General features: G+C 46.4%; 1 protein-coding gene across 10 annotated transcripts in view; it reads right to left on the bottom strand.

Annotated features, from left to right (window-relative positions):
- Positions 1-14,206, bottom strand: part of SAMD4A (sterile alpha motif domain containing 4A) — a 208,589-nt gene that overhangs the window by 71,931 nt on the left and 122,452 nt on the right. For all 10 annotated transcript variants that reach the window (XM_034769602.1, XM_034769605.1, XM_034769610.1 and 7 more), the window contains one exon: positions 12,240-12,758. In XM_034769602.1, the coding sequence (XP_034625493.1) occupies positions 12,240-12,758 (519 nt within the window). The remainder of the gene's footprint in view (positions 1-12,239; positions 12,759-14,206) is intronic.

The following is a 14,206-nucleotide window of genomic DNA, read 5'->3' as shown; positions in this document are numbered from 1 at the left end:
AGCAGGGAGGAAGGAGAATCAATCAAACCAGTTACAGAGACATTGTAAGGAGAAAGGGTACACTCCTGTCTACACTGCAAAATAACAGCATTGTGATCTGGGTAGAGGAAGTCACCCATGTTCTTGCCCTGTAGGAATGACACATGCAAGGTGCCATGGTTACTAACCAAGAATTAACATGTTATGTGCAGACAGAAAGCATGCTTAGAGTCAAACATATCATTAATTGGTTAACTTGCAAGCTCAGGTAAGAACTGAAGTATAAGACAAGGCCTAAATGTTTTCTGTGGCCTGGCATTTGACATGCAGTCACTGAAATTTTAAAAACAACAGACTCTTTATAGTCTTGTAAGGAAACGGGGGGACTGTGAGAAAACACAGAGCCAGATTCTGCTCTCAGCTACACTGGGGTCAATCTGGAGTAACTCCACTGAAGTTAATGAACCAGATTCTGCTCTCATTTACAACAGCGTGAGACCACAATCAGACCCAGTGGGAGTGCACTGGTGTAGCTGAGAAGAGTCCAGCTCATGATTTTCATTTTTGGACTGCTGAGCAGAATAATCAGACATCGTAACTGTCCTATTATATTAGGACACAAAATCGATGATGTCAATGATCCTGAGAACACAGCAGTGTCTTGAACTACTGGACCTTTAAGGGCCCTATATGGACTAGCCTTCCTTATCCTTTGTTCTCTCTTCCTCCAACTCTTCAATCTCTCTTTGGCATCACTTTTCCCTAAAATTGCTATTCAATCCTCAGGCCAGGTCAATTTTCTTCATTCAATTTTATTCAGTCTTTACCCAGGTGACCCTCTCTCCAAAGTCAATGGGAGTTTTTCCTGATTAAATATGGACTTCATAATTTTTCAGTCGCTTTTTAAAAGGGGCAGGTTTGCTGCTTGGCATCCTGTCGCACTCCAAGGATAGTAGGGAATCTGCACAGTCTGGGAGCCGGGAGCTGACATTCTGATAGCCCGAAACAACAGTGACTGTAGCAAATCCATAAAGAGCTCCCAATGTTGTATCTGCAATCAAGGGCCCTTTGTTTCTTCCTTCTCTGGGGCCTACTGGAAGTTTTGTCTAATGTCCATGTCTGTTCTCCAGCCATAGAAACAGATGCATCTATTAATGGGACACTAAGTTAAGTACAGAGGAAAAACTGTCACCTACTATCCTTCCCACAGACAGTATGGATTGACCACTGTCAGACTGTTGTGACCGGCTGTTCACATTGGGTTGGAGTCTCGTATCATTTACATTGGTGCAAACCTAGAGTAATTCCATTCAATAGAGTTAATCTAGATTTACACCTGTTGGAATGGAGAACAGAATTTGGCCCATAGTTATTGTACTAATATATGTAATACTCTTTACTGGCCATTTTCTCAACTCTGATCACATAAGACAACAACAGTAGTGCAAACTAGCAATAGAGGAAGAGTGCAGTGTGACGTCCCCAAGCCATTGGAATGCCGGCTGAGCCACTCGACAGGGCGGAATCTGATCTCAGTGTGTCACTCTGAGTCCAGAGTGAATCATGGGGAAGTAAACAATACTGAAACACCACAAAGGGGACTCTTTAATGGACATCGATTGATCATATTTAAAACCTGAAACGTAACAGTGTTTAACAATAATATGCCATGACACCAGACTAAGTGTCCTAGAGCGAGATCACCACTCCACTGAGAAAGACTTTGACCAGTTTGACGTCAGAAATAAGCGGTACCTTTGTAGAGACGGCATGCTGAAGTCTGTGCCCTGGAACACACTGTTTAGACCACCAGCTGGACAGAAGCTATTATGGATAAAACTGGAACTTTAAAAAAAAAACAAAAACCCTAAACAAACACTAAGTATTTGAGGGATTTGCTTTGGAATAGAAGATTAATGGGCATATTGATTGAATCGAGGGGCTGGGACAAAGGCTGACTAGCCATGTTTATTTTTTAGCATCTGTTTGTGGATTTACGGTGCTTCATGTCCAAGCAAATATTGTGTTAAGGAAGGTTATGGACGAGCGTATGAAGTACAACTGGGTTGTCTCCAGCTGTGCCTGCAGATTGCCAGAACATGTTGCCATCAAAAATCATCAGCAGGCTTTGCCACCTCAAGTCGGCTTGAACGTCAGCACCTTATAACACTGCAATTCTCATGTGTGCTCCAGTGCAAGATGCTAGGGGAAAGTGACTGGCTGCCGCTGCCCCTCCAGCGGTTCTCTGCACAGAATACAATGTGCTTCCCTCAATGGAACATGTGGTTATATAAATACACTGGAATAAAAACATAGGACCACAGCTAGAGCTCAGTGTTACACAGGAGATCAGTGAACCAGTGCAGCCATTACAGCAAATGTTTGTCAAAGTTACAGCGTAACATTAAAGGTTGGGGCTGGGCTGAGGGAACATTTAGATACGTTGCAAATCCACTCGGCTTCATAAACGTGTACACTTGCCCCTGGCATTAAACTCGGTGAAAAGGTTCCATGAATACAGACTCTATAAATCTTTCAGCGGAATCAGAGCAGTTTGATGGCAGGCGTGAGGGCTCTGGCAATGCAAAAAGAAGTCATTGTAATGTGCCAGGAAGTAGCTCGCCTGGGAGAGGGGTGTTTGTGCAGCAAAGTTATGTGAGGGAGCGTTGATATAAAGGAGAGGTAACGTACAGCAAGCCACAGTAGTGGTGAGGTGAACTAGGAGCAGGGAGCAAAGGCAAATGGAATAGGAAGGGTTAGCGGGGAGAGAGAGACAAGTACGGGGGCTTCCCAACAAAAACCCAGGATGAAGAACAATTCTGAGGAATCCAATCCTGTCAGATCCATCCAGCAAAACACACTTCTGCTAAATCACCTGGGATAGTCTGCTGAGTTGGACGCTTTTTTGCATTCTGTGTGACTTCAAAAAAAGTCTCAGCATTTCAGAAAATGGAGGAATTATTTATAATTCTCTCCATGTTTATTTCTATGCATTGTGGCAACACTTAAAGGTCCCAATCAGGATCTGAGCTAGGCTCTGTGCAAACATAACAGAAGGGACAAGTCTTTGCACCAAATCGTTTAACGGTTTCTTTTGAAAAGTGGGCCGAGTGCTTTAGAAAAGAGAGTTACCTTTTCCGTAACTGGTGTTCTTTGAGATGCATTGCTCATGTCTATTCCATTGTGGGTATATTTGCTCGCCACATGCACCGGTGCCAGAAGTTTTCCCCTCAGCAGTATCCGTAGGGAACTGGCTCTGGCGCCCCCCGGAATATGCCCCTGGAATCACTGCGAGGTCGTAATAGGTCCTTATGCACGAGGTGATCCAATTGGAAATCCTCTGCGAGGACCCTTCAGCCTATCCGCTGTAGCAATGAAGATTTGAGTTGATTTACGGAAAGGGTTGGTACGTTCTAAGTAAAAAGCCAAGGCCCTCCAGATGTCCAGGATGTGAAGACGTCTCTCCTCACTGGTCTTATGCGGTTTGGGAGAGAACACTGGGTGGAAGATGTCCTGGTTCATACAGAAGGTGTAGACCACCTTTGGCAGGAAGGCCAAGTGGGGCCGCAACTGAACAGTGTACGGCGGCTCTGAGATCAAGGCTTTAATTTCTGAGACCCTGTGACGTTATTGATATAATCTGGGACCATATAGATCATTGTTGCAACCGAGGTCCTGTAGTGGCACCCAGATCTTGTATAAAGGGGGTCAAATGGGGTGTCTAAGACAAGGTTATGGTTTACTGGTTATGATTATGCTGTCTATATGTGTGTATCACTTTTGTAGTTGAAGTTATGAATATTGGCTCTATACTGTCTGTATTTCAAACATATGCTATGCTGCTGGGTGACATCCCAGACAAACTGGTGTTAGCTCTGCCTAGCCTGCTTGATGGCCCATTAAGGACCATCAGCTATACAATGGACCCTTGAGAGAAGGCAAATATGCCTTGAGACTCAGCAAAGTATGCAGGAACTTGCCCATGTGACTCCAGACTCCATTTTGCTGTAATTTTCCACAGTAAGAACAAAGAGGTGTTCTTACACCTGGAAAAGACTATATAAGGCTGATGCCTCATCTCCATCTGGTCTTCAATCCTGCTTCATACCTCTGGAGGAACTTTGCTACAAGCTGAAGCTCTGAACAAAGGACTGAGGACCCATCCCAGCGGGGGATGTATTCCAGAGACTTGATTTGAACCTGCAGTTTATTCTATCGCTGCTGCAAGCCTGAACCAAGAACTTTGCCATTACTGTATGTAATTGATTCCATTTAACCAATTCTATCTCTCATCTCTATCTTTTTCCTTTTATGAATAAACCTTTAGATTTTAGATTCTAAAGGATTGGCAACAGCGTGATTTGTGGGTAAGATCTGATTTGTATATTGACCTGGGTCTGGGGCTTGGTCCTTTGGGATCAGGAGAACCTTTTTCTTTTACTGGGGTATTGGTTTTCATAACCATTTGTCCCCATAACGAGTGGCACTGGTGGGAATACTGGGAAACTGGAGTGTCTAAGGAGATTGCTTGTGAGACTTGCGGTTAGCCAGTGGGGTGAGACCGAAGTCGTCCTAGTCTGGCTGGTTTGGTTTGCCTTAGAGGTGGAAAAAACCCCAGCCTTGGGCTGTAACTGCCCTGTTTGAGCAATTTGTCCTGAGTTGGCACTCTCAGTTGGGTCCCGCCAGAACCGCATCATCACAGACCCGTCTCGCTGATGTCACCGCCACCAGGAATGTGACCTTCCATGACAGATGGGAAAGGGAGCAGGACCCCAGCGGTTCCAAGGGCAGGCCAGTGAGCCTAGAGAGGACCAAGTTAAGATCCCACTGCGGGACAGGAACCCGCACCTGCGGTAAGAGTTTCTCCAGCCCTCTCAAGAATCTGACTGTCATGTCACGGGAAAACACCATCTGTCCTTGGATTGGCAGGTGAAAAGCAGAGATGGCCGCAAGATGAACTATAATGGAAGAGTGTGCCAGGCCCTGGTTCCTCAAATGGAGCAAGCAGTCCAGGACAGCCTGTATGGAGGAACGTGAGGGAGAGATGCCCCATTCGGATGCCCAGAGGGAAAACATTGTCCACTTGGCCAGGTAAGTCAGGGCTTCCTACTTTCCAGGAGGGCCTGTTGGACTCCTTGCATCCGCTCTTCTGGGTTCAGCCACGCAGCATCCATGCCGAGAGGTGGAGAGACCCAAGGTTGGGGTGTAAGAGCCGACCATGGTCCTGCGACAGCAGGGCCAGTCGGTTGGGCAGGGGTCAGGGAGGGGCCACTGACAGACTCATGAGCGGTGCTGAACCAATGCTGGCGAGCCCACGCTGGAGCAATCGTGATAATCTGCACCTGGTCTCTCTTGATCTTTGCCAGGGCCCTGCTGACGGAGGGAACACGTACATCAGGCTCCATGACCACGACAGAAGGAAGGCATCAGGGAGAGAGACCTTGCTCAGACCCTGTTGATAACAAAACCGGTGGCATTTCCTGTTCTGTCTGGTAGCAAACAGGCCCATTTGGGGAGCTCCTCACCTTTGGAAGATCATGCAGGCTACCTCTGTTTGGAGCGACCACTCGAGCGAGACTGTCTTGGTCAGGCTCTTGGGGACCGATGGCGTTCAGCGGCTCTGCGTCGGATACCCGGCGATCCATGCCTCGTGCTACTCGACTGGTACTGGGACATCAAACGGGACCTGAAGCTAATACGGACCAGTTGTTGAGAGTATCGCCCTGAGTAGGGCGACCTCCTTGCAGGTGATGACGGCTCAGTGATTGGCGGTCCCTGGTGGCAGATTGGTCCTGTGATCAGTACCGGGCCCTGGGAGACGGTCAGGGCTGGTCCCAGAGTTCTTGCTAAGTGGCACGTGCCCCAGAGGGTCTGCGCCAATCTATCAGCGAGGTACGCCTTGAGTCCCTCAATCGGTGCCCCCAGTGTGGGGACTGAAGAGGGCTCCGCTGAGACTGCCTCTCCAGTCCTGAGGTGTGACGGCTTTGGGTGGGTGAACGCTGGCTGGACGTCCCTCACAATGGGGATCGGTACCGCTGAGGCGGGGACACATGCATAGATCCCAACATGGGTTTCCCCCAAGACCGGGGTACCACAGGAGCCGGTGAGGGAGGCACTGGGAGCGTCAGGATTTCTTGAGCCACTTGAAGAGCTTCGGGCGTCCACGGCACCTGAAGCTGGCTAGGGCCTGCACCTCTATCTGGGGTCGCAGGCAAAGCATGGGATGGGCTGCACCGCTCTATTTGAGCTGGTACCCGACTTCCCGAAGGGGGGTGTTGAGCTGCCTGGGACAGGTCGTGGCTCACCCCCAGCCTCCTCCTATCCCTTGTGGGAGGTAGGAGATCTTCCCCTCCCAGTCTTTTTCAGCTTCTTCTCTGGAGCTGTGGAGGGGGACTGGTGCCGGTTCGTGGATGGCGTCGGCGGAGGACTGCGCACAGAGGCCGCGGAGCTTGGTGCAGAGTCAGACTGCTGCTCTGGTGCTGGAGTGAGTGCTGACTCCATTGGGAGCATTTTCAGATGGATATCGCGCTCCTTCTTCATCCTAGGTTTGAAGGTCTTGCAGATACGGCACTTGTCACTTATGTGCCCTTCGCCTAAGCACCTTATGTGGTCTGTGGATCACTGACAGGTATACGCCATTTGCAGCGATCGCAGAGCTTAAAGCCTGGGGACTGGGGCATGCCCCGTCCCCGGGCTGAGTCCCGTTTGGGACAACGAAAAGTTGAGAACTACTACTAAGGGTGACTAAGAAACTACTAACTATATACAACTATATTACAGGTTTTCAAAGTTCACAAGAACAGGAAACGAAACAACAGTAGCCGAAGCAGCAGACGTTCCAGCACTGTCACTGGTAGCAAGAAGGAAATGAGGGTGGGGGGAGCCATGCGGGCGCCACTCTAGGGGGCGTCAGAGCCAGTCCTCTACAGATACTGCTGAGGGGAAAATTTCCAGCACCAGTGCATGTGGCAAGCACACACACCTAATATGGAATGGACATGAGCAAGCACTTGAAGAAGAACTTAAAACTTTTTGCCGGGTATCTCCACCTGCAATGATTCACCTGCTGCAGACAGAATGTTATAACCATCTTCTCAGGAGCTACTTCCCCCCAACCTGGTTTTGCCTTATTCATGTCTGTTTTCCCTTAGGTAAATGTCCTGATCACCACTCCAGGGCCGCCCAGGCTGGGGGAGGGCGGGGGGGGGGGGAGGGGGACAAGTGGGGCAATTTGCCCCAGGCCTCGGGCCCTGTAGGGGCCTCCATGAGAATATAGTATTCTATAGTATTGCAACTTTTTTTTATGGAAGGGGACCCCAAAATTGCTTTGCCCCAGGCCCCCTGAATCCTCTGGGTGGCCCTGCACCACTCTGGTCTCAGGTCTCTTCTTCCTTAGCAGAGTTTGAAGCAACTGCTTTTCAAACCAGATGATCAGTGCCCCCAGTCTTTCTGTTCCTCTTCAACTACTCAGAAAGGGCATCTACAGCAAGCTCTTCTCCCTCCTCTCCCAGAGCCTAAACTTGTCCCCCTTGTGTCGTACCTGCCCCATTTTCAGCCCATAACATAAGGGACCAAAGCACTGTGTGAACATGCCTCTTATAATTTCAGCATTGCCAACACAAAGCGTTCAAGAACCATGAATCGGGCCCCCCCCCAAAATCACAAGATTTTTAAAAATAATAATAAATTTAGGGATCTTTTTATTTGCCTTCTTGTTCTGAGCCTTTCCAGCACACATCTGCCAGCTGGCCTGGTCACATCTGGCGGCTTTCCAGCACAGCCAGGAAGGCTAGGAATTTGCTTTTATTTAACAAAAGCTGAGATTCTCCCATGATCACCAGATTCCGGGAGCTGGGGCTTTAAGAATGCCAAATATTGCGAGATTCGTGATCAAATACGAGCACGAGCAATGCTGCAGTTTACAGAGCAATCTCATCTAGCGTCATTCCAAACCTGCACACACTGGGCCAGACGGTGCATGCACCATGCCGGCAGAGGCATTATCCTTCCTGGAGCTTGCCCATACAGGGAAGCATGCCCACTGTGCCACACCTAAGGAGGGTGCAGAAGGCACTCCCTGCGGGTCAGTCGGGGGAAGGGATGACCCTATAGTCTCCCTCCCACTTTGGGGTGGCTCACATCCTGGTGGGAGCTAGCAGGGTGCAGTCCCTGGGATCAGGAAACGGCAGGGAGTGAAACTCTGCCTGGTCCCTGGGATGCACCTAGTGGAGAAAAGCTCCCCCTTATACCCTTTTGTGCCCAGGCACAATATGCCCCATTCTTTTTCTAAAGAGAGAATAAAATGCACATCTGCCTGTCAACATGGACACTTCCTCTCCGCGCACTGTAGACACTCCCCCTCTCCTTTAAATCTCCCATGCATTTAAAAACCTACAGAATCATCTTCATCACCAGAGACTGGTTAGACGCCTTGGTGTCACGCCATGGATACCGGGGGGGATGTGACCAGTGCTTGCTAGCTCAGTGCAGAGGTATAATGAACATATATTTTATTGTGGCTGGTTTAAATCCTTCATTCAATATAGGCCTCAATGCAAAAGACAGTACCTGAGAGAAGGGCTGCTGTAACATTCAGGACCATTAGGAAGCTAGTGTGGCAAAAGTGAAACAGGCTGTGGTCATTATTAACTTAGGAAGCACTGGCTATGCAACTGGATCCTTCGCACGGCTATTTTCACAATCAGCCTCTCACTCACCCTCCCACCAGGGCCTAATGAAAACGATCCCCTCTTGGGTGACTAGTCTGTGAAACAACCTAATAGAATTTTCTGCATAGCAGGTACTTTCAGCAAGAGCCATTTAATTTCTGCACTAGCTGTAGATGTGGCAAAGGGGGGAAGTCGCACAGGAATCTCAACATACATCATGCCTGGAGCACTTGGGGTCTGACCCTTCAGCAAAGAATCGGTGCAGCAGGAGAGAGCAATGTTCCTGCCACATGGCATTCTATGCACCAGCCAAATGTACATAGGAGCGCCTACACCCCATGGGGATGGGCACTTTAGCAATGCACGTAATAATGGTAATTCATAACAATCATTGGGGATTTGAAATTCCACCTGAAAGAGGGCACTAGTCACAAGAGCTAAGGAGAGAAAGAATAGCCGTTCTTTCACCCAGTTACTGACCCATGAGAGGACCTTCCCTCTTATCCCATGACTGCTTAGTTTGCTTAAGCGCCATTGGTGAGGGACCTTGTCAAAGGCTTTCTGAAAGTCCAAGTACACTATATCCACTGGATCACTCTTGCCCACATGCTTGTTGGCCCCCTCAAAGAATTCTAATAGATTGGTGAGGCTTGACTTCCTTTTACAAAAGCCGCGTTGACTCTTCCCCAACATTTTATCTATGTGTCTGATAATTCTGTACTTTACTATTGGTTTCAACCAATCTGCCTGGTTCTGAAGTTAACAGGATCGCCTTTGGAGCATTTTTTTTTTAAATAAGTGTTATATTAGCCACCCTCCAGTCATCTGGTTCAGAGATGGATTTAAGCGACAGATTACATATCACAGTTACTAGTTCTGCAATTTCATATTTGAGTTTGTTCAGATCTCTTGGGTGATACCATCTAGTCCTGGTGACTTATTACTGTTTAATTCAACAATTGGTTCCAAAACCTCCTCTATTGACACCTCAATCTGGGACAGTTCCTCAGATCTGTCACCTAAAAAGGGTGGCTTGCGTGCAGGGATCTCCCCCATATCCTCTGCAGAGAAGACCAATGAAAATAATTCATTTAGCTTCTCCGCAACAGCCTCAATTTCCTTGAGCACCTCGATCATTCAGATGCCCCTGTTTGGCAGGTTTCTTGCTTTTGATGTACTTTAAAAAATGTGCTATTATTTATTGTATCTTTTGCTAGTTGCTCTGCAAATTCTTTCTTGGCCTGCCTTGTTATACTTTTACACTTGACTTGCCAGAATTTATTCTCGTTTCTCCTCACTAGGATTTGATTTCCAATTTTGAAAGGATGCCTTTTTGCCTCTAACCACCTCTTTTACTCTGCTGTTTAGCCACGGTGGCATTTTTTTGGTCCTCTTACTGTTTTTTTTTTTAAATTGGGGTATATATTTAGTTTGAGCCTCTATTATGGTGTTTTTAAATAGTCTCCATGCGGTTTGCAGGCATTTCACCCATGTCATTGTTCCTTTTAATTTCTTTTTAACTAGCTTCTTCATTTTTATGTAGTTCTCCTTTCTGAAGTTAAACACTACTGTGGTGGGTTTCTTTAGCATTTTCTCCCCTACAAGGATGATAAATTTAATTACACTGTGGTTGCTATTACCAAGTGATTCAGCTATAGTCATCTCTTGGACCAGATCCTATGTTCCGCTTAGAACTAAATCAAGAATTGCCTCTCCCCTTGTGGGTTCCAGGCAAGGTGCTCCAAGAAGCATTTACTTAATGTGTCTAGAAATTTTCTCTCTGTATCCCTTCCTGACGTGACACACACCCAGACAATATGAAGATAATAATATTACAAGATTTCAACTGAGTTTTCTGCCTTTGTAGCCTCCTTAATCTCCCATAGCATTTCACAATCACCATCATCATCCTAGTCAGGTGCTTGATGGACTGCTATACTCTTATTGTTCAAGCATGGATTTTCTATCCACAGAGACCACAAAGTCTTTAAGAACCATTCTAATGCTCTCAGAACTTTTCATTGTGGATTTCCACAGGTTGACAGACAAGTAAGTTTCTTTACTGCAAGCCGCTTTCCCTCCAGAAAGCTACCTCTACATTCTGTACAATTAGTGTGTTCAGAGTCAGCAAAAGGGATGACCTGGAGCACTTTCTAAATCTGCTCCCCAGCGAAGGCCTGGAGATTTGTGTGGGAGATAGTTGTGCAACCAGAGGGAGAGAGAGGGTGGGCTTGTCCAAGGGCATGTGGAGATGGATGGGTTAAAGGTGGGGGGGACAAGGATGAGCTCAAGCTTCCTATTATGGGAGCAGGGGTGTTTGGGGAAGGATGTCACCTTCTCCATTAACAGTACAGGCACTTGTGCTCATGTAGCAATAGAGAACATGGCCCTGAATATGAAGGCCAGCACTCAGTTGGGTCCTGGGATCATTTTGAGGCATGGGAGGTGGAGATGGAGGTGTCCGTCAGTGCTAGAAAGTAAGAGCATTGTAAGCGGGAGGTGGTGAAGGTTGAAGGTAGGCAGAGGAGCAAGGAAAAGGTATACAGGAGGCAGGGAGAGGAGGGCAAGTGTCTGATTTGCTGAGATAGAAACCTGGTTTTGAAAAAAAACTAGCTGGACTGTCTTTGTAAAACCCTGGTACCCACTGTACGAAGACACAACAATTCCTTGTAATCTATCTTAAGGAAGGTCTCTGTGTACAGACTGCCTTTCTTCAGGGTAAAAGGCATGCCAGCCCCCGTAACATCCTTCAACACAAAGAGCAAGCGCCAGTCAACAGAGCAGGCTCCAATCATACTGGGAAAATGCTACATTTGCTCTCCACCCAAGATGTAAGCAGGCACAAAAGTTTAGGTTGGGGGTAAATTGGGTAAATCACCACACAAAAGCTACATAAATCTCTGTTTAAAAATGCCAGTTACCATGCCAGGGCATATCTGCACTATCCAATTCTGGGGCCCACTGTGTAGGTCCCACTGAAGTCTGTGAAAGCTTTGCATGGGGAAAGACTGCAGAATTTTGCATCATTAGAAATAAAGAACACTGAAGACTGCACGGCTAAGAGCCACAGGTTACCAATAAGAGTCATATCTCTGCCTAATAGAGATAAAGGCTAATGTTTTGAAAAGTGCTCATCTGAACTAGGAGCCATGTCCCATTTTCAAAAAGGACTTAGGTACTTCGGAGTCTTGTTCCATTACTTCCAATGAGACTTAGGCACCTAAGCGCCTCAGTCGCTTTTGAACATGAATCTTAGACACTTCTGAAAATGTTACCCAAAAACTGGGGTTAATAGCGTGAAAGGAAAGTGGCAGCCTTCAACAACGGACGTTTTTGCTCTTATATAGCCTCTTAGCTGTTCAATCTTTGTTCCAAGCAGCTTCGTGTTCAAAATCCTACAATATGCAAAACAGCAAAATGACTATTCTGGGAAAACAGGTATAAAGAAGGGTTTTTCCAGGGCCAAGCTAAAACTGGCCCCCACTTCTAATATGATAAGTGCTGCAAGGAAATGTTTTCCTGTGGGGCGGACATGCCATAGAAACGTGACGGAAACGGCTCTCGGCAGTGGTTTACGTTCATGGTACTTACTTGTGCTTGTATTAGTTCCGATAGTATTGATCGTAGTGGGGACAGAAGAAGAAGAGTAGAGGGGCAAATGGCCGTTCTCACACCCCAGGTTTTTGTCCTGCCAGCTGGAAGCACTGACACATATCCCAGAATCTCGAGAGTTCTGCCACCCATTCAGCTTGTCGTCAGAGTTCTGTCTTTGGTGATAGTAATGTGTCTGTCCATAATCCACAGAATCGGACCGACCTCTGTTTTGGCTGCCAAAACTACCCGATGTGCGATCCTCTAAGTGATTGAGCCACATGGCCAGAGCGCTCCTGTCTTCCAGTGAAGTGGCAGGATGGATCAAAGCATAGGACAAAAGCTGCCTGCTCTCTTCTATGTGTTGGTTGTGTTCAATCGAATGAGCCAGGATTTTAGGCAACAGTTTCATGTATTCCACTTTTGCTTCAATGTTTCCTGGTTTCAGTAAAGGCAGATGGGTTAACAATAGGGAGATCACTTTATCCTTGGATTCCTGTTGCCATTGGTTAATGATTCCTGTTGGAGGGGTAAAAAAAAAGAAGAGTTGTGAAATCAGCAAACAAATATAATAAATAAATAAATAGATTCCTACAAGGTACATATAACGCTACAAAGAGATTCCTGTGCGTGATGCCCCGCGCTATGTGGAATTCTTTTTTATGGCACATATTTAAGTAACTGTGATTTTGGGTGCCCAATTTGAAACCCCTCAAAGACGTCTGATTTTGAGGGGCCTCAGCACTTTTTGAAAATTAGGCTCCTTTTAAGATATCTCAAGTTGGACACCCAAAATTACCACTGATTTCTGAAAATCTTAATATAAGAACATAACATAACATAAAAATGTCCATAGAGGGTCAGATCAATGGTCCATCTAGTCCTGTATCCTGTCTTCTGACAGCGGTTAGTGCCAGATGCTTCAGAGGGAATGAACAAAATAGGGCAATTATCAAGTGATCCGTCTCCTGTTATCCAGTTCCATCTTTCAGCAGTCGGAGATTTAGGGACACCGAGAACATGGGGTTGCATCCCTGACCATCTTGGCTAATAGCCACTGATGGACCTATCCTCCACGAACTTATCTAATTCTTTTTTGAACCCAGTTGAAAACCCAGTTTTGGCCTTCACAATATCCCCTGGCAACAAGTTCCACAGGTTAACTGTGTGTTGTGAGAAAAAGTACTTCCTTATGTGTGTTTTAAACCTGCTGCCTATTAATGTCATTGGTGACCCCTGTTTTTTGTGTTACATCAAGGGGTAAATATCACTTCACTTTCTCCACACCATTCCTGATTTTATAGACCTCTATCATATCCTCCCTTAGCCTCTTTTCTAAAATGAACAGTCCCAGTCTTTTTAATCTCTGCTCATGTGGAGAATTTGGCTAGCAGACCGAATTCTGCCCTCAATTACTCTACTGACTTGAATGAGGTTGCACTGAGGTAACCAACGGCAGAATTTGGCCCAACATTTTTTAACATTACATGTTATACAGAAAACAGTTTCATGTGCTAACGCACTGAAATACACCTTCAAAGACACAGATTAAAAATTACATTCAGTGAAGGGAAAAATGAATACTATTATGCATGAAGTCCTAGAGTTTAAGGCCAGAAGGGATCACCAGATCATCTGGTCTGACCTTCTGTATATCACAGGCCACCAAAACCACCCAGCACCTACACACTAATAGCAAAATTTGTCTCCTCTGAATGTTATTTATAATTGCAACTGAAAACCGTGGAATGATTTCACTACAGAAGCACCAGCTGATTACTTCTTTGTGAAAGAAGTGGACAGTTTTGAGAGAGAACCTACAACAACTACTACTACCCATGCCCAACACCTAGCCTGTGTAAACTGTCAGAGGAGCTCCATCGATCTATGTCAGATGAAGATTTGGCCCTGTGTTCGTAAGAATGTCCACACAGCATCAAACTAATTCTTCAGAAAAAACAAGCGTT

This window comes from Trachemys scripta, chromosome 4 (genome assembly GCF_013100865.1).
Source record: "Trachemys scripta elegans isolate TJP31775 chromosome 4, CAS_Tse_1.0, whole genome shotgun sequence".
Classification (NCBI taxonomy): Eukaryota; Metazoa; Chordata; order Testudines; family Emydidae; genus Trachemys; species Trachemys scripta.
Note: the sequence above shows the minus strand (reverse complement) of the source record. Positions and strands in the feature narration are given on the sequence as shown.